The sequence below is a fragment of the Nesoenas mayeri genome (genome assembly GCF_963082525.1).
Source record: "Nesoenas mayeri genome assembly, chromosome: 2".
Taxonomy (NCBI): domain Eukaryota; kingdom Metazoa; phylum Chordata; class Aves; order Columbiformes; family Columbidae; genus Nesoenas; species Nesoenas mayeri.
This window is the reverse complement of record NC_137543.1, coordinates 9695256-9715409: the sequence shown is the minus strand read 5'-3', so window position 1 is coordinate 9715409 and position 20154 is coordinate 9695256. Positions and strand designations below refer to the sequence as shown.

The 20154-nt window shown below is 43.0% G+C and overlaps 1 protein-coding gene across 1 annotated transcript in view; it reads left to right on the top strand.

Annotated features, from left to right (window-relative positions):
* Positions 1-947: 947 nt before the first annotated feature.
* Positions 948-20154, top strand: part of CCN4 (cellular communication network factor 4) — a gene marked incomplete at both ends in the record, with an annotated part of 37076 nt that continues 17869 nt past the window's right edge. Inside the window, one exon of the mRNA XM_080338735.1 lies at positions 948-995. Within this exon, the coding sequence (XP_080194861.1) occupies positions 948-995 (48 nt within the window). The remainder of the gene's footprint in view (positions 996-20154) is intronic.

The following is a 20154-nucleotide window of genomic DNA, read 5'->3' as shown; positions in this document are numbered from 1 at the left end:
ATAGCATTCTATTTCAGTTTAAGGATGAAAGAGAATTTAAATTCTTTCAAATTCAGATTTAGAGAAGTGAGGGAAAATACCGTGCCTAGATAAAAGGAGATAAAACACATTGGAGATGACCCACCTAAAATCAGGGTATACATTAACAAGGATGCAGGTGATCAGAGAGTTTACCTTTATTCAGGGTGGGGTTTGCAATATTTGTTAAGCCCACTGCTGGCACAGGATGGAACTATAACTGGGCCCAGGAGCTGATGCATACTCTGGTACTGTCCACCAAAATCACAGAAGGGACGTGTAGCATGGCAGGGGATAGTGTCCCTTCCTTTCATTTCCCATGTGGGTTGTCCTGTAAAGAAGGGGGACCCAAGGGACCCAGCACAGTGCCTCCCGCAGGGTGTGTCTGCAGGACAAACATCCTTCTGTGCTCCAAATGAAGCCACTCTTAAAAACACTAAACAAATCCAACATCTGTGCATATTTGCATACATGCCGGGTCATTAATCATAATCAGTACAGCCAGATCAAACGTTTCTTAGCTACGTTGCAAGAATCTGAATGCCATGAGCAACATGAGGGGTAAGGTCTGAGTGTTTTGCTGCGGAGCTAAAATCTCAGCTTGCTGGATCACGGTGCTGCAGCTTTCCCTTTAAGAGCCCTTTGGCTAACGGCGATACACTGAAATGCAGGAGGTGGGACAACACCGAACACAAAAATGAAGAAGTGAAGGCAGGAAAAGTTTCTCCAGAGGAAAAATGCAGGGCTTGTCCTTCACCCTGACGTCAGATCTGTCTTTAATAAAATCCCCAAAGAGCCAAGAGAATAAGGCAGAGTGCTTAGGCTAGGTTGCCGGTTCAGGATTGCTCTGCATTCCCCAAAGTGGTGTTTTTGTTCAAAACGGCTCTAAATCTGGGTTCAATCAATGTATTTAATCCCGGCTTCCAGGGATGAGGTGGCTTTTGCCCTGGATTCTAGCAACAAGCAGCATTTTGCAGGTGAGTTTGGAAACTGCAGGAGACACTCGTCTTCTGCAAACACTCTTGGCTTTAATGCACGGTGGGCTGGGAGAGCCGAGTGTGGTGCTTGTAGGAAGGCGGGCAGCGTGAGATTTGGGGAGGTGGGAAAGGTGAGCTGTGGAGGAGAGAAAAGGAGAGGAGAGGAAATAAGGAAAGGTGCAGAAGTGAGTCTGAGGTGAGTCTCTCTCTGCTCAGCATCCAGGTGGATATCCAGAGAAAACTGTGGTGTGGGGTCTTTTTTAAATTATTATTATAATTTTATAATTTCCTTTTTTTCCCTTTTTTTTTTTTTTTTTTTTTCCCTCCCATTTATTACTTTTATTTTCATTGTGGAGCAAAAGAGGGAGGAAAAGATCACCCATTCCCGCCCGGCTGGAGGGGAAGGGGCAGGTCCCGGACGGGCGGCTTAGCCCAGAGCGGAGCCGGTACCGGAGCCGTCCCGGGACCGATACTGAAGCCGTCCCGGAGCCGCTAGCAGACCAGTCCTGGCGCCGGGACCGTGGCCGTCCCGGAGCCGGGACCGGGGTCGTAGTCGGGTGGTGCCACCAGCCGCTTCCCGCAGGTGTGCGGCTGCCGGAGGGGTTTTCCCCCCGCGCCTCCCGACTTCTGCAGCTTCCCGATCCACGCAGGCAATGGCTGCTTTCCTTCCCTTCCTTTTTGGAAGAAAAACCTATATGGGAAAGCCGCTTATTTCAGAAGGTGTTTGAGTTTTGCTTTTCCTTTCCCGGTGCGTGTTTGCGGCTGGTGTAAAATCCCCGGCGGTGGGGGAGAGCCGGCTGATGAGAGCTGTTTGTTGTGTTTAGGAAGGTGCGGGGAGCGCCTGTCCCCAGCGGGACCTGTCACGTCTCACATCCTCATCCCCATCCGCAGAGGCAACGCTGGACCCAGGGCTCGGGGAGCCCTGGGGACCCCAAAAGAGGGACCTGTTTGGACTACCTGGCTTGAGGCTGGGGCATTCCCTGAGCCAGACACCTGTGAAGCTGTGAAGCATTGCTTCTGCTCAGAGTGGGGGTTACATCAACTGCTTTGCACAGGAGGGATTTTGCTTTGCAGGACTGCTGGTATCAGGGGGTGGCTTGTGTATAGCGAGATAAAGAGGAGCTTCAAAGCAAGAAAGTAGCACGCGTGGTGTGGTACACCAGACGCACCTGTGTGAAAGCAGATGGCAAAGAGATAAGTCCCGTGTGGATGTGGAGATGGACTGATAACAGTGCCTTTTCTAGAAAAAAAAACATATATACAACACAAAACAAGTCACAGAACTAACAACAAACAAAATGCACTTCTTGGGGTCTCTGAAGTAAGTTGATTCTTACCTCAGGTGATTTTTGTTAAGCAAGAGAGTCGCACAGAGAGAGCCCCCTCCCTAACCTATACCCCCCAACAGTGTTACTAGAGGAGATCTGTGTAACCTTTGTAAATTTTACAGTGGTTGTCTTGGGTTCCCTTGATATCAAAGCTATTTGTAAAAAAAAGCTGCTGTAGCATGAAAGTATGTGTGAGTGCATGCAGACACATGCGCCTGCTGTGGGGATGACTGCAATCCAAATATTGCTGGCAGCACGTTTGGTCTAAAGAGTATCTAAAAGGCTTGAAACAGGATCAAAAGTAGCCTAAAAAGAGTTCTGGGTCTTGATTGTTTCTGTTTGAGCTCTCCATTGAAATGAGCAGATGAAGCTGTGTCTCTGGAGCATCCCAGAGGCACTGTCACCTCTTCAACACACCCACGGGGCTGGACATTGGAAGGTTGTCCCTAGAAACCATTCAGCAGGGATGATTTCTCCCCAGTAATGAGCTGGCTTTCTGTGGGTTTTCTCTACACCTGAACTGGGATGTGATGTGTGGTTGGTAGCTTGAGGAAGGGCAGATTTCCATCTGGTGTACATAAGGGAGTGAGGAAACGGGGATTAAAAAGGTGCATGGCATAGAGAGATGAGAGGGGCTGGGGAGAGCAGCTGGGAGGCAATATTACTGTATGTGATACTTGAAGGAGTTTTAGGAGAAGAGCAGGCTTAGTTTGGTCTGCTTATGAGAAGGATGTTTGAAGGAGCAAGGGATATTGCAACTGGTGTGGGATATTGTGAATATTTAGCTGACATGACCACCCTGCTTATGAGAGATATCTCAGCAAAGTCACACAGGTCATGACAGATGAGTGCCAGTAAAGCTCTGACATTATGCCACCTTGTTGTCTTTTGTGTTGCATCTTTGATGGCATCATCACAACAGTAACAAAGATCTTTCCAACACTGCAGACGCATCCATGGAGTGATAGCATTAGGCAAGTCACTGTGCACAGGCAAAGCCCTGTGGTCTCCCTGGGGATGTGCCGCTCTTCACATATATGAAGAAATATGGACAGAAAAAAGATGTTCCACTGGGAAAAAGAAGGGCTGGCTATCTAAAATAACTGGAATACATATACTTGTTCCAGAGAGAAAGACAGAAGAGTTAATACAGGAAGGTCAGGCAGGTCTGGAAGAGCATTTGGGAAGGCAGCTCTCAGCTTCTTGAGGAGTGTCCATTCCCTTGTCCCCCAGTACTGAGCTACAGGAAGTTACTGAGCTGTTAAACAGTTTTATCAACAGGTTTTTTTCATAAGGGTGTAACTACACAGGCAATGGGCTTGGGAACAGAAAACTATCTGAGGATAGTTGGAATTTCAGGCATAAGTTTTTGAACATTTCTTAAAATATTTTTTTTTTCATAGATATAAGGGCAGAGACCATGGGAGCCCAAGTCCTGTAAACCAGGCTGAGATTCCTTAGAGCCTGAGTCATTTCTGCAGCGAGGAGTTTAAGGCTGGATGTGTCAGTCCCTTTCAGAGCTGCACATGGAGGAATAGGAGCCAGGGTCTTCGTCTCTAGTCCTGATGACTCAGCAGATATGAGAGCCCTACTTCAAATGGGACAAAATGTCCCAAACCAGAGTGATGGTTAGAAAAGCAATTCTGAACTTTGTAGAAAATAGGTAAAGGAGATTAAATAGGGAAGAGGACAGCGCTGGAGATTTCTAAGACATTTGAAGTGGAGGAATGGGTAGTATGTGCAGAAGAGGTGAATGCAATCCTGCAGACCATTGGATTGATGGTGCTGTTAAGCAGCAGGTCAAACAGCAAAAAATGGTGTTGTTTTTCATCACAGCAACTAGTAGGCAGATATTGACACTTCTATTTGATTTGATAACAGTCACAGCACACAAACACCAGGCTTTTAGCTTTTATGGGTCTTAGGGAAGAGAGACATGTTTGAAGGTGGTTTTATACATAAAACTCCCCAGGGAGGTGTCCCGGCCCCAAGCCTAACAGTATTGAAGAAGAGACTGGACAACGTCCTCAGACACATGGTGTGAACTGTGGGGTTGTCATATGCAGTGACAGGAGTTGGACTCGATGGTCCTTGTGGGTCCCTTCCAACTCAGGACATTCTATGATTCTATATAGGCACCATCCCCTTTGTGAGCATTGATTTCACTAGATAGTCACTGATAAGCACTCAAGTTCAGGGCTGCTTCAGGCTGTGTGGAAAGTGGTTTGAAAACTGCAATGTGTGGTTTTTCCTTCTCCTTCTTGTAAGATAAATTGGCACTGAAGTGAGGCCAAGAATTTTGTTTGCAAAACGTTTGGATTTGGTGGCAGGAAAAAATGATTACATTTCTTTGGGTTCTTCCAGGCAAAACCACATTCTGACCAAGCTTGAACCAGAAAAAAAAAAGCTACAGATTGATTTATATATTTATCACTATTTATCTCTTTGCTTTGCTAGTAGCTCATATGTAGTCTAATGCTAAAGATTCCAGACACCTTTATTCTTGCCTGCAAAAATCCTGTACCTCTCTAGGAAGGTGAGCTGAGGTTTGTCTGCTGAGTGCTTCATAATGGAAGGCTACAGACTTGCAACATGAGTAATGATGTGTAGATAATCTTAGGTATCATAAAGTCAATGTGTCTCGTCCCTTTAATCTTCCCATCATTCCATGTTGCTTGACAGCATCTTGTTACCAGAGACAGGCTTGATACACTTCTCTTTAGAAGGGTTCCTGTCCTACACTTTCATAAATTGTAGATGTCAATTAAAATTATTCTGATTATAGCAACTGAAGATTCATCTATGCAAATAAGGGTCTTGTGGCTTGAAGCTGGTAGACATAATCCCTGTGGGTATGACTGTATCATACGTGGGGCTTTCCCAAAGCTGTTTTTTTATTTGACAGTCCTGAGTCACAAATCCACTTGCAGAAGGTAATCATTGCCAAGGCAACATCCTGAAGGTAGCACTGAATGGGATCAGAGGTCTAGACCAAAGTCTGTCTTTGATGAAGGTGCCTCCTAAATATGCAAACTCAAACACAGAGATTTTGTTGAGAGCAGAAGGCTTTTATGCATTTTCTTCATAACTTCTCCTACCAGTGTCTGAATTTACTTTGACAGCCATCAGCTGCCCGTGTGCAACCTTCTCTTCATCAGCATTAACCAAAACATAGCTGGGGACAAGAAATGGCTTCCTCACTCCCCTCGCAATGGTGCCACTGCCTCTTTGTGTCCCTTTGGGCAAGTCCTGTCCCCATTTCATGCTGCAGCTGTCTTGCCTCTAATGCAAGCACTCCACTGGTAGGGCTTCTCCAGAGAAAGGCAAGAGTTAAAAATCATAGCTGTGGGTTTTAGCAAAAACATGAGATTTATATGATGATACTGGGTGTCAGTACTTCAAAAGACTCATGCATGTTTGACTTCTTCATCCTTCCCCAGGTTCTATGCAAAGGCACTGGTCAAAAATTTCAGAAGTCCTCCAGACCCACATGGGACATTTGACTTCTTTCTTCAGAAGCTCTATGCTCCCACGTTGGGATGTTAAGAGCTGCTTTAGCATCTTGCCAGTGCTCAGCTTACTGAGAACTTCTCTTTTTGGATGGCCTCTGTGTCCCAGAGGGGTTTTGAGCATTTCTGTCTGGACAGCCCTGGCTCTAATACAGGAATGGAAATGAAGCCTTCTAAAAATAAAGAAATAGTATGATGTATGTGAATATTGGCAGCTGTGGCTTGACAAAATCTGAACACCCACAGCTTCAGCTGAAGATACATTTGAGTATCAAACCTGACAGTGTCTCCTGTTGTGGACCAGAAAGCAGGGTAAGGTGTCCTCAGTCTTTCAGACTTGTCACTGAGAGCTGCAGGTAGGCACCCAGGGTTAAGATGCCTCCCCTGATTTCTCCTTTGCTTTCTTACAATATAGCTCAACCATCCTCATTGATAGGGTGCTTATTTTAAAAGCAGAATTTTCTCTTTCTATTAAACAGAAACTTTGACTGACAGCAGTCAGATTGGCAGTCATGGGCCCAAACAAATTCTACCTATTTGTTTTCTTTCTCTGTGTTCTGATGTCCACCAAGAATTCAGACTCAGTTTCTTGGACTGGGCTTACAGCAACCAATTTCCCCATCACTCCCTCTTCCAAGTTTTGTCACACCCAGGGTTTGTGTCTTCCTGAAATGAGTTACCTTCAGCCTCCCATTTCTGCAGGTTGGCAGGGACATCACAAGGCTTTATTTTTACAGATGTGTTCCTGGGTTGAGGGACTCTGACTCTGCTGCTTTAGTAGCTCTGTGCAGATGTTCTCCAGTACTACTCTGTGTTTCCTAGCTGTAGGTGAGGATTACTGGTTCTCCTGCACCCAGGTGGTCTCCCAGCTCTGAGAGGTACTTCCACTGGTGCCTTTGTTATTTGTTACATCCCTACTGAAACCTTATGTGTTTCACTTTTGACTTCTGCTTATTCTGGCATCCTGGGTGAAGCTTCTGGAGTCCTCTTAATCCCTTTTGCCTTCTACTAGACTGCTGCTGGGCTTTGATTTGTAATCCTTGCATCTGGGCTAGGTGTGGGAAAGTAGAAGAGAGAGAAGGCATTTTTGCCTCCGTGGGTGCCAACAGCTGGCTCTGGTCTACAAGAAATTCTTGTTGTGGATGGGGAAGGACAAGAGAGCCTTTAGGCTGAAACAGCTGTAGAAGAAGATAACACTTAAGCTAAGCTTTGCAGCACAATTTCAATAATGAATTTATAATACTAGGGTTGTTAATGCATTCCAAGACTGTGTGGTCATCTCTGTGTTCCTCTTTTCGTTCTCAATAGCTCCCACATTGTTCTTCTGTTTTATTAGTCTGGGTCTGTCGTTCTACTTACCCTATAAAGCAAATGAAAGATGAACAAGTTGCAAGGCCAAGTTTCATGAACTCCAGGATGGTGTGCAATGAGCCCAAAGGGAAACCTGAGAGGTATTTGTAGACATAGTTGCTGGCTCATACATCATCCGTGGAGGACTATGAGTCACCTGGATCTTGATGTTGCTGGACATGTGTGCAGTTAGGTCTTTGCTGTCATGGAGGAATTCCAGCCCTGCAAAAGGACCTTCTTATAAGAGCTTGCCTTGCATATTCAGAAGGAGTTATATGAAAAGATGCCTTGTGCTTGATGAGGGGGCAGCATAGCAAGGTCTCTTTATCCAGAATTTCATTGATACTCATATGGACAGACCTCTCAATACCTGCAGTGCTTTGGCTGCTCTTATACCTTTGTCTTAGAGCTGAAACAAACAACTCCTACTTAGCTTAAGGAGAACCTGTCCTTTCCCTTCCTAGCATACTGAAATAATCTCCAGTGAAAGGCTTCCAGGTGGATATGAAGCACTGGTTTTATTATTACACCTCTAGCGTGCAGCTGTCTAGTTTGACTAAGTTAGTAGCTACATTAGGTTTAGAAACATGAAACTACTATGTGTCACATCTGTATGTAATGGAAAGAAGACAGTACAGTCAGTAGTAGTAAGCAACTTTGTATTTCTGTACAATACCTGACATGTGCCACCAGGAACAGTGCAACCTATATGGACCTAACAACTTGGACCAAAATTACTCTGGATAACCCAGGGAATATTTTTTTTTAAGGTAGTTGGTTTTTAGCTACATGTCTACAGTAGCACTTTCCTGTTTCTAGAATTTACAAATGCAACTCAAACTTTAATTTCTGAGTGGTTTAAAAGTTTTGAATATTTCCATGCTCTACCAGCCTTGCAGATTGCCATCCTGCTTTCATTTTTGGTGTTTTCTTACTGAAGCTTTTCAAATAACAAGACACAGCAAGATGAGTGGAGATTGTTTCTCTCACTGGAGTTTCCTCATCTCCATATACACACACTTAGCCTGTGAAAGGAAAATCATAGAGGAAAAAAAGGGAGTATCTCTTTGCTGAAACACAGTTTGGTGGCTTTTGGAGACAACACTAATCATTTGAAGCAGTGACTCTGGTGAACATGTTTTACTCCATGAAGAGTCCAGCCTTCATGTCCTGGGCAGACAACTCCTGTACCAGAGCTCTGCAGAGAGCCTAGTATCCTCCCAAGAAATTGCCATCACTATCTTAAAGTATCCCCTGACTGTGCTTTTAATACTTGTGTCACTGTCACTGCCATGCCTGATAAATGGTGTCCTTGGAATTCTCACATTTATGCTGCAAGAATTCACTCTGCATCTGTGTTTTTTGGACTTGTGGATCATCCCTTCTGGTTTTTGAATTCCACTAATGTATTCCTGGATGTGGATGACGTCCAAGCAGGCTATAGCTAACATTTTTGATCACTGGCTTATATCTGCTGTGACACAGAGAACTTTCTGTGTCTGGGCTGATAAGAAGGCAGAGACATGGAAACCCATATGGGGGGAATTAAACGCTGCTTCGAATGGCTGGCACATGTACTTGGCTGCCCGCAGGCTACCAATTCCCTAGTTTTCAAGTAACATCTGGGTCATTTTAGCTGTTTAGCAAGGAAGGACCAAACCGCAAAAACTGTAGCCAGTGCTGAGGATCTGCAAGTGGATTACACTATAAAACTCTCTGGTTACATTTTTACAAGAAAAAAAGGGTGGAAAATTAATTAGGAAAATATCCAAGTTCCATTTGGTCATTCAGCAGGTGATTTATTTATAAGCACTGCCGGCAGTATTTCCTGCTGGATCTTGGTCTTGGAGGACTAGGCCATACCCACAGCATCTGTGTGTGGGCTGATATACATTGATGTAAGAGAATGAGGGCAAGTTCACTTGGCTTCTTCCTGTGACATTTTCTTCCACATTTGACCCTAGGTATTGCAGTTACTGTAGTTAAATATATGATGACATCCCTGCTCTTTATCACTGCAGTTCATTTATGGAAATCATTCACTATTAATTTTCACTGTTTTACTAGATTGCCAAGTGTACATTTTTAAAATTACATTTAATCAAACATTTCTATGAGACATAGCTCTCCATGAGCCTTTCTCAGGGGTCAGAGAAGCTGCAAGCTGACTTCTATGTGGAAGTGGATTTCTGGAGGTCACTTGACTTGTTTTTCCATATTTTGCATCAAAACCTGTACTAAGCTTCCTCGGTGCGCTGGGGTTCCCCAAAGGGCTGGTGTGATCATGCTTGTGCAGGCTGGTGAATTCCTCACCCGACAAAGCAGCCCGGATGTGGGTGAGCTCCTGAGTTTGTGGTGGAATAATGCATTAAGTGCCTGGTTTCAGGCTCAGATGCAATCCTTCTGCTTCTTTTAGATGACGTGCTTAATTCTGTGTGATTTGCATATATATATATGTATATATAATACACATATACATAACACTCCCAGTCCTCAATTTTTATGGTTTGTGTCTGTTTTTCCATATATGCTTTTCAGAGTATCATCTGGGAGGCTGGATATTCGATGAGAGGAATAAATAGACATTATGGCAGCAAAGTTGAGATCTCTCTAGAAAAACTCTGCATCCTCCACGATTGTAGTACTTTATAGAGGAACAATTAAAGGACTGCATTTGTCTCTTTCACATGTGACTATATGACCATAAAGGTGTTGATCCTGGTTTTACTGTTCATCCTGCAACACACAGGGGAAGCTTCCTTAGAAAACTCCCTCCACAGCAGGAGCTGTGCAGATATAAATATTTGGCTTAGCACCCCCCTCCTCATACGCTTCCCAAATGTGATTTTTTCTGGCACAAATGGTGTCTGTGGAGCAGCTTTGGCCCAGAGGGATGCTCAGAAGACGCAGGGCGCTGTGCAGGGCCGCTGGGGACACCACAGCCTGGTCATTTGTGCACCAACACTGCCCTCGCGTGTTAGGGATTTTGGAGCCCAAACCTGTGTAGGCTCCGGGCACAGCTCCTGCTCCTGCTTGGCTTGATGTGGGCTACAGGCAGCCAACGCCAGTGATGTGGAGACATGCAAAAATGTCAGCACCCATATAATTAGAAATTCATCTTTATCCTCCTGGAGAAAAAGCACATAGCTGGTGTCCTCTTCTGTGGATGAAAGCAGCAGTGTTAACTCTTGAAGGGCTGAGATGCTGCCACTTCTCAGTTTGGGGTTGTTGAGGGTGGGGAAGTGGCAGCATTTGCATGGCACGTTTTTTGGGAGGCATGTGGGTGCTGGTGGGCATGAAGTCTAAGCAGCTTTCTATTTGTTACCTGCCAAAGCACCTCAATGCCACGGGGCAGGACTCCCAGCATCAGTGGGTTCTGGTGGAACTGCAGCAACACCCTGGTCTGAACAAGGTTTTTATTTTATTTTATTTTATTTTATTTTATTTTATTTTATTTTATTTTATTTTATTTTATTTATTTTATATTTTATCTTATTTTGGTTTATTTTATGCCATTCATGTTGTCAGCAGGTTTCTGGATCAGAAAGGGGAACTTTGTCAACTGGTTGGCTTAGACCTGAGCCCCAGCAGGTATCATAGCTGCATGCAAGCAGGAATGAATCATGTTTGAAGGACCCATTTCATCACTTTGCATAGATACATCAAGTTATAAGCTGCTGACCACCACTGATCTGTTGGATTTGAAGGTGTTGGAGAAGTGAAAGAGTTTTGCCCTTTTGCAGAGATGAAGTGTGTATGATGGCTGAAAGATAAAACACTAAGCAATTGGGTTTGATGAATTGAAAGCATCTGCAAGTCTGATCGGTGGAATTATTTCTTTTTTGCATCCAGTAAGAACTAAACAACTTAGTTTATTAACTGTGTGTAGGAGGGATCGTGATATGGCTACAGTGTAGGAGCAAGAAACCTAACTGCTATTTCTGGCTCTGCCACAGACATCCTGCTTGCCTTTGGGACAGTCACTTCATCTCTCCGGCCCCAGATTGATACTGGTTATTCAATAATTTCCTCCTGTGAACAGTGCTGCTTTCTACCATGAACAATCCCTCCTAGAAGCAGCCGTGACATGGTCTGCTCTCCCTTGCAAGAACTGTGTGTACATTCCCATTCAGAGAGCTGATACCCCTGAGCATATCAGCCCCCAACATTATTGCTTGTATTTTAGATTCATTTTCTGGCATGTTCTTTACCAAAGCCCCGTCTTTCAGTTCTGTTTCCACTGACTTCAGGGGCAGGAGGATTCATTCTCCAGCACGTTACATAATTTTCCTATACTAATAACTTCACTCCTTTTCTTTTTTTCTTCATGATTTTGTACTAGGAGGTGTTCTAGTTTCCCCACTAGTTTCCACTGTATTTAATTCAAAAGCAACACTTTTGTCCCCAAAGCCTTGTAAAAGCCAAGAACAAACCTACTGACCTCTTTCTTTTTTTCTTGCTTTCACATTTGCACTGTGTGAGCTTTTGTTGGGAGTGGAAGAGAAGGTACAGATGTTTTTTGGGGCTTTCTGTTGTGTATTAAAACAGGATCTGAGCTTCAAGCATGTCTGGAATAGTGTTTGCTGGCTGGCTTGAGAGTTCGCTCCAGCTTCTTCTGAGCCCCTTCCTTCCAATGCCTGAGTTTGTTCTTTCTGCTCTTTCCGGGCCAGCTCTTCATGAACAGCCTGTTTGCCCTGTCCAGGGACTCATCACCATCTCCTCCTCCTTCTTCATAGCACATGGGACAAGATGTGGTCTGTAGCCCTCACTCCACTGCCTGCAGCGGTTCTCATTAAAAAAGAAAATATTCTTTATAAAAGTTGTTTGGATCAGCCCATCTCTGAAGCCTCTTGTGGGAGACTTACATGGGTGGTCTTTTCTCCAGGCTTCCCTTGGCTGTATCTCCCTGAGATCCTGCTGGCTCCTCATCCTTGATGCTCTGCTCAGATATTGCTCTGGACAGTCAAAACAAGGGTGAGATAACCCCATGTTATTATCTTGTCATCATCAAGGACACCTGGCTTCCTGGAGCTACAGCCTGGGGCTGGCCATGGCAGTTAAACGTAGACTAGTGAGCTAGGTGTCCATGCACCCACAGCTTCAGGTGACCTTCTCTTGATATGGAGCTCCAGAGTAGGAGGTGGCCAAATGCCTACTGCAAAACTAGGCTAGACAAGACAAAGAAATTTTTTACCATGATGGTGGTGAAACACTGGCCCAGGTTGCCCAGAGAGGTGGTGGATGCCCCATCCCTGGAGACATCCCAGGCCAGGCTGGACGGGGCTCTGAGCAACCTGATCTGGGTGAAGATGTCCCTGCTCATGGCAGGGGACTGGACAAGATGACCTTTAAAGGTCCCTTTCAATGCAAACTGTTCTATGATTCTGTTATTCTATGAAAACTGTGTTGCAATGCAATGATTGTGTGAGGGCTTAACACGAGGGCTTAACCAGCTTTATCCAAGTCTCTCTAGCTAAATATTCTGGGCCAAGCTCCGCTGATTTTCAGAAAGGGAAAGAATTATGTTCCCAGGGATGAGACAGCAGCCAGAAGAAGAATCCTTCCTATGCCAGGTCCCTAGCATTTTGAATGTGGTACTCCATGGAAATCCAGACCAACACAAACAAGATTTGGAGGAATTGTCTGTGCCAGGGTAAGGGAACTTGATGACTGTGAGAGAATTTCAAGGTGAATATTTTGAATTTGAATTCAAGGTTTTCTTTAAAGAACGCCAACAAGTAGCCGAACTATTAAAAAGAAACAGCTTACATTTGAACCTGAAGAAAATATCTCAGAGCATCTGTGGATAGGAACTTCTGCATGAACCCCGACTGGGTGCTGAAGAGGTACTGTTTCGGAGCAAAACAGTTCTTTAATTCCCTTCTCACTAATGTAGAATAAATCTGTATTACATATTTGAATGGTAGTCCTTCCAAATGATCTTAATGTTACAAATGTACCTGCTGCATCCTAGGAGTTGCCCTGGCTTTTCAGCCTCTGCCTGTGGAAAGTCCTAGTCCTTTTTTTGTATTTTTAATCTCATTTTTTCATGGTTATCTTATTTTCTTTTAATGCTATTAAAGCTTCAGTGATGTACACTCCCTACAGTTTTCACTCATTTTTTGCCAAACCACTACCTATATTGATTATCTGATGCTATTAAGATCTATTGCATGAAAAGACAGATCAACATGTACTCTAACTGGGCAATCACCTGAAAAAAACTCAGAGTATGTATCTAAACCACTCTTAGAGATGAAAAATAGGATGAAAACATAGCAGAGTGAATGTAAAATCCAGGCATCCTCTAAAAAAGCAGATAGTATCTGTTCCCTTCTAGTTTGGGGAGTAAATAATTGTGGTGTCTGTGAATGTGCAGTGTGAGACCCTGGTCCCCAGGGGTCAGCCCTATACTCCCCTTAACCACAGTGCAGTTTGCAGCAGGCTTGAAATTATTAGTTGTTGACTTTGAAAATGAATATATTTGGGAAAAATAATGTTGCTTCTTCACATTTTGCACCAGTTCCTTTGTAAAAGGTTTTCTTGTCTGTGTGCTTGTGTTTTGATTTTCCCAATAAAACAGGCCAATTAGGAAAGATAACCCAAGAACCATGTGAGCAACAAAAGTCACATTGTTTTGCTCACCTTCCAATAGAGCCAAATGTATTTCCTGCCTTTTTCTATTGTTCTGATGAGATAGAGGGATTTCAGGCAATGAACATTGTCCCAATACATTACACAGTACATTAATAGATAGTTTCTGTAACAGAAACAGAGAGGAGGGGAAAGAAAAAGAAAGCCCTTGTGTGTTTCAATTAAAATGCTGAATTCAACTTTTTTCTTGGAAAGCTAATGGGAGTTCTGTGTAGGGTCAGGAATGTGAGATCAAATCCACACTAGTGTTCTAATATCTCTTTATTTTTCTCTTCTTTGTGTTTGGATCCAAATTGAAACCAATGACACTTGGACACTCCTCTGAGGCTGTGAGCTTGGCTTAAAAAATTGAAGAAACAGGAAATCAAAATTATAACTTCACAGGGTTGTTCAGCCAATGAAAGTAGGGGAGAAAGGAGAAAAGTGACCTGGAGACCTGGCAAAATGTGGGAGTGTATGCTGAGAGGTGGATAGTCATGGGATGTCTGGTCCACAGTGTTTTGGCTTCTTCTGGCTCAGCTCAACCTCAATCAGTCATCCTCAATCCAGCAAACTCCCATCGCGTGAAACTTCCTCAAACCTTGAATAGGCTTTATTTCTTTGTGGTGGCCTGAAAAGTGGATGCTATTGCTGATAAGTGCTGTCCGGCTGCCAGCACACTGGAGCCTGGTCTGCTCCCTCTCTGTACATTGTTGCTGCAGAACTTGCACAGTTGAGGTCTTTCTTTTTTGTATTAAATCTCAGCTGTTAACATCCTTGGTAGATCTGAGGAAGAAAAGGACAAGTTAAAAACTGCACTTCTGACTCCAGATCCCACTTTCCTGTTGATACAGCTGTGTATTGCCTGTTCCATGGCTCAATAAACAGACAGTTTAACCCTTCAAATCCTGCAGTTGCATTGCTTTAACATCAACAGCTTCTCTCCTTAAAACAAATTTCCTCTCTTGTCCCTGTCCAGGGTGGAAGGGACATCCCCACACATTTCACATCCTATTGTGGTTTAACACTTTAATCAAAAACACAAAACAACAACAACAAAAAAACCCAAAACACAACACCCAAACAAAACAGGATTTCTTGCTTTTGGTGAAAATCTGCAATCCCCACTTTCTGATATTGTGTTAATGGAGGAGAAAGTAATTAAGCCTTTGAAGTTTAATTCACAGTGATTAAAATTCAATCAATAAATTCCCTGGCAAGGGCATCAGAAGAACATCAATGGACCAATCCTAGTAAACAGAATTTTCATTGCATGGGATGAGAAAGGACTTCAGCTTTGGACAAGTTATATGCCAAGGGTATTTCAGTCCTTCATACCGGAACAAAATCTTCACCACATCTGTGTCTGTTTTCATTCTGGTGTTGCATGGCTTCTTTAATTGATGGCATCAGTGGTATCAGACCTGTTGGTGGTAACATGGATGCATCTGGCTGTGGCATCCTGAGCTACCGGTGTGGAGCTGCAGGTATATCTAGGCTGAGGAACATTCTGTTTGCCAGACATTCATTCCTTTCATGTGAACAAAGTGGAGATACGTTGCATTTTTTGCTAAAGTAGATGAGTTGAAGTTGCTGTGGTGTACTCCTGCATTTGTAGTCCTCCGGACACCTCTGAAAGTCCTATCCATCAAAATTAATATACTACAAGCTGAATACTGATATTTCTGTGGCTGAGTGGATAGAAATATCTTCCTCCCAGGCACATCACCAGCAGAGCCACAGGCCTATAGCCCTTTGAGCAGCTTTGGCTTTCCTACCTATCCCTATTCATCCCGACATCTTCATAGAAGAAGTCTTTTGGGCTCTCTCTTGCCCTTATTCTCTGGCTGCTATCTCCCTTGATGGTGTGTTTCTCCATGGCCTGGGCAGTTCACAATCTCCAGGGTTTGTTTCTTGTAGCAAGACAAGTGTTAGTAACCCTGTTCTGCAGACACAGAGAGGAAAAAGCTGAGTTCAAATAGCAAAGTCATGCCCTAGTCCTTCAATCTAGAGCAGGGGTATCAAACCCATTTTCACCAGGGGCCACATCAGTCTCGCAGTTGCCTTCAAAGGGCCGAATGTAATTTTAGGACTGTATAAATGTAGGAGTGGCTGTCAGTGAAAATGAGTTTGACATCCTTGATCTAGTGTTTACCTTCTCTGCTGTTAGTAGGCCTAATGTTAGGCATTGTACCTAGAGTAGTTACTGAGTCTCTTGTGTAGTCAGTGCAATGATCTCTGCTGTCAGCAGAGAGGACCCAGGGGTTGCATCCAGCAGCTGTGAGAGCAGCTACTTGCACAGAGAAGCTGAGGAGAGTGGGGTCTTTTATACATAATCTCACCAGTGTAAAAGATCCCACTAATCTAAGTGTCTTGCAAATGTGGTAGCTGCTTGTAACCAAATTGCAATCTTTCACAACACTGAACAGTGAGCTCGTAATTTGCTCAGGGACATTTTTGGAGCCATTGTGCATATGCATTTGATTATCGGTGGTTTTTGTTTATTGACTCGCTCTAAATTAATTTGACTGTGCAAATCATCTGATCTTCATTAGCATCAATATTCTTTTAAGGCATTCATATTTTAATCATGCTGTTCTGGCTGCCATTTATCCTTTTCAGTGACTATGAGAAGTGAACAAGACACATCCATGTGTCCTAACAGGGTGGCCATGTGGTTTACATTAGAAAGGAACTTCTCTTAAGCAACTGCTGTTAAAAGCAAGCTGCTTACATTGGCTTGTTTTAGTAGTCTTATTTGTAACCATCTTACTGCGCTGTCACCTCCAGGTCCCAATCAAATTTATTTCCTCCCACTCTCCTCCTCTTTCCAACTGTGTTGCTAGATAAACAAAACTCAGTATGTCTTCTGAGAGGCTGTTTCTCTTTCCTGCATTTTCTGGGTGAACGCTGACCAGATATCCTCTTGGTGGTGTAAGAATTGAGTAACTTTTACATTCACTGAGAAGAAAAAAGTTATTTTTCTGCCTTTAATTAGATGGATTGACACTCAAAAGCCTGTGTATTCCAAAACTTCGCACTCCTGATGGCCTGGTCTTGAAAGCAGCATGTTTTTTGCTTTCTTAAGAAAGAAACGGAGGTTGTTTTGGTTTTCGGTTGGTTGGTTGGACCTGTAGCTCCCATGAAATTAATGACAGAGTGCAGAAAATTAATACTAACACAAAAACACTTCATGGTTTCCCATGTTTTATTGGATGCCTGCTTTGAAATTGCTTTATTATTTTTCATGTGACTGAAAGCAGTGATGGTGTTGATTTTTAACATGATCCCCAGATAGACTGGAGTCTCTTATGAACTCATTTATCTCAGATTGGTGACAGCTTTAAGGGATTAGTTTCATACTAGATGAAATTCAACTTGTGGAATTCTGATGTCTTTTTTGCATGTCTCTTAGGCTAAGGTACTGTAGGCATTGTATTCCTGACTACCACTGAGACTGAGCTGAGGAGCTGGGTGAAAATGTCACTAGATTTCATCTTCCCAGATGCCAAAGAAAGAGGATGTATCATACCAGCATTCTACTTTGAAATACAAACTATTTGGGCAAACCCATCTCTTCTAATAGATTGTAAACACTCAGCACAAGGGTGTCCTGGATCTGGTGTATCTGTTGATGGGTACATTGAGTTTACTCAATTTGCAGTCTCCTCCTTTCAGCTCACAAAACCTATACTCCAATCTACCTCAGGTTCTTAAGAATGATCTAGAAAAGTTTAAAAATTCCAAATTTGTTTATTGGTTTCTCCCAATCCTCATAGCTTTAGCACTCATGACCTCTAGTATCAGCTCTGTGAAGGGTCTTTGTATACATGTTTTGGCAAGTAATGTCCCTGCTCCACATATTGAACTAGTCAATTCCTTTACTTAGGCTGGGCTTGTTCCAGGGATTTGAGGTGGATAAGCTCAGCAAAGCTTGGGAAAAGGAGCCTCTAGCTAATCACCACACTCTTGCTAAATGATCTCACTGTAAATTTGGTCAGGTTGTTGGTGCTGGTCTCACTTTAACATCTAATAAGAGCTTACAGTGATTCCTCATTTCTCCAGCTAATGGATCACCATGTTTCTGGGTTGTTGTCTACCTGGTTTGCTTGTCCACAGAGCCCCTTCTGGCTGTGTTCTGAGTGATTCTGTGCATCTGAACTCATCCAGAGCTTGCAGCTATATTTCTACTAAATTTACAATTTACTGGAATTCTGAAATTTAAAAGTATTTTAAATGTATGTAAAATGTATGTAAAAGTATGGTTTTTTTTGTGCTTGTTGTTGTTGCTTTTTTCTTTGTGTGTGTGTGTGTGGTGGTGTTTTGTTTTGTTTTGTTCATTTGTTTTGGGTGTGTGTGTTCTTATTCTGTAGGATTATTGCTTTTTCAGTCAGAAGAAAAAATGCACAGATGTGTGTGTTTAGTATTCTGCTACTTGATCCTGTTTATAGACATCAGATATCACTGTTGCAAAGGACTTCAGATTTCCTTCTAGAGTTCCTTTACGGCACATTTTTAAACACTGTGACAAAATTAAATCCATTGAGGGGGATTTCAAGAGGCATCTTTTTGGTATTCTCTCATGTGCCTAAAAACTTGATATCAGCTTTAAGAAGAAAACAGATTAGGAAGATATAGTGTCCGCAGAGAATTCAATACTTCAGTTCCTTCAGAAACTGATTTTAATCAGCATCTTCTCTGTGCTGTATATTTATTGTTTTTTACTTTCTTTCAGAACCCTGAAACAGAAGTAATTTTTTTGGATACACATATTTTTGTGTGAATCATTTTATAGCACTCAGAGAAATGTGATGGCAATATTTCCTAGGACTTTGAAAGAGGGAGGAGGGACTTCTATATATAGTAAAGACAGAAAACTTTACTGTTAGAAGTAACATAGGCTGTGGCATGGTTTCTGTCCTGCTGCTGACATGATGACATGTCAGTAGAATTTGATAGGGAAGAGGTAGAAGGTATTTAGTCCCCTTTTCCTCTTTCTGATAACATGGGCATTCTGGTTATTACACGTTCATTGTTCCTCCCCATCCTACCTTAACCATGTCATATGACTGTAGCTTGTGGGGAGGTTTTGTGATTTGTCTCCTGACCATGTGAGTCTCTTTCGCCTTTGCACCCTCAGTGTGATAACAACACTCATTCACTTCCCAGATATCTTAGCACCCCTACAGTTCTGTTTTCAGAGACTTCCAGATGCCTGACACTTGTTCAGAACATAAGTCCAGCCTCTTGCTATCTGGATGCATCCCATTGTCTCCAGATCCTACTTCCCTTCCTTACTTTAAATACTACCATTCCTAGCTTAATAAGTTTTTAACAACATATGCACTTCCTTTACCCGCCCTGAGTTTTCTCCTGTCACATTTTGCACACTGTGCACAGTTGCTGATGAGGAGGGGTGCAGCTCTTAACATCTCTTCAATCTTCCCCATATCTATCCAAATTAACTGTAATGAAAACCACTTACCTAATGACCCCAGATTTTTCAAAAAAGAGTCTGATTTTCAGATGCAGAGGTTGGGGTTCCTTTACACTACTCTGGCCTTATAAAAGAAAATTAGTTTCTCTGTATTCACCATAATGTTATCAGTAACTCTATGTCATTTGTACCAATCATGCAAACTTGCCTTCCACCGTCTGGTGTGTCATGTACCCATTTCTGTCTGCATGCAATGAGCACCAATGATTTAGTAGACTCTTTCACATCTGTTTCTGAGGATGGAAGGTTCAATGCAATAAGCATCAGTCTGTGATCTTTGGAAGTTTCTCTGTTTATTCTCAGAGAATGTCATGGTGGGTGATATCAGATGCAAAGGTTCTGCATCTCTCATCCTTGACTTAATCTCTTGTTCCCATTCTCTCTGGTTTGAATAGGACTTGATCTTGGTCAAGGCAGATTTTATCCAGTGGTGAATCCTTCAGCTTCTTCTTCCCACTTTCCTGGTAATACTTTCTCCCCTTTTGAACCAAAAGATTCCTTTCCATGTCCTCTCATCAATTGTAAACTATGTACTGCAGATCTGCTTTGGCACTTGACTGGGAAGAGGGATAAGTGTTGCAGTCCAGAAGAAAGAAAGAAGGGGTCACATTTCATTGTTCCATATCTTCACTGGTGAAGCAGAGAAAACTGTCCCCATGTCCTCAGCTAAATTAGGCTGGCTCTGTTAAATTAGGCAAAAGAGAGGATGGAGCCAGAATCACAAACGAGACATGAAGAAGAATTTGGTTTTTTATCACGAGGGTGGTAAAATACTGGCCCAGGTTGCCCAGAGAGGTGGTAAATGCCCCATCACTGGAGACATCCCAGGCCAGGCTGGACAG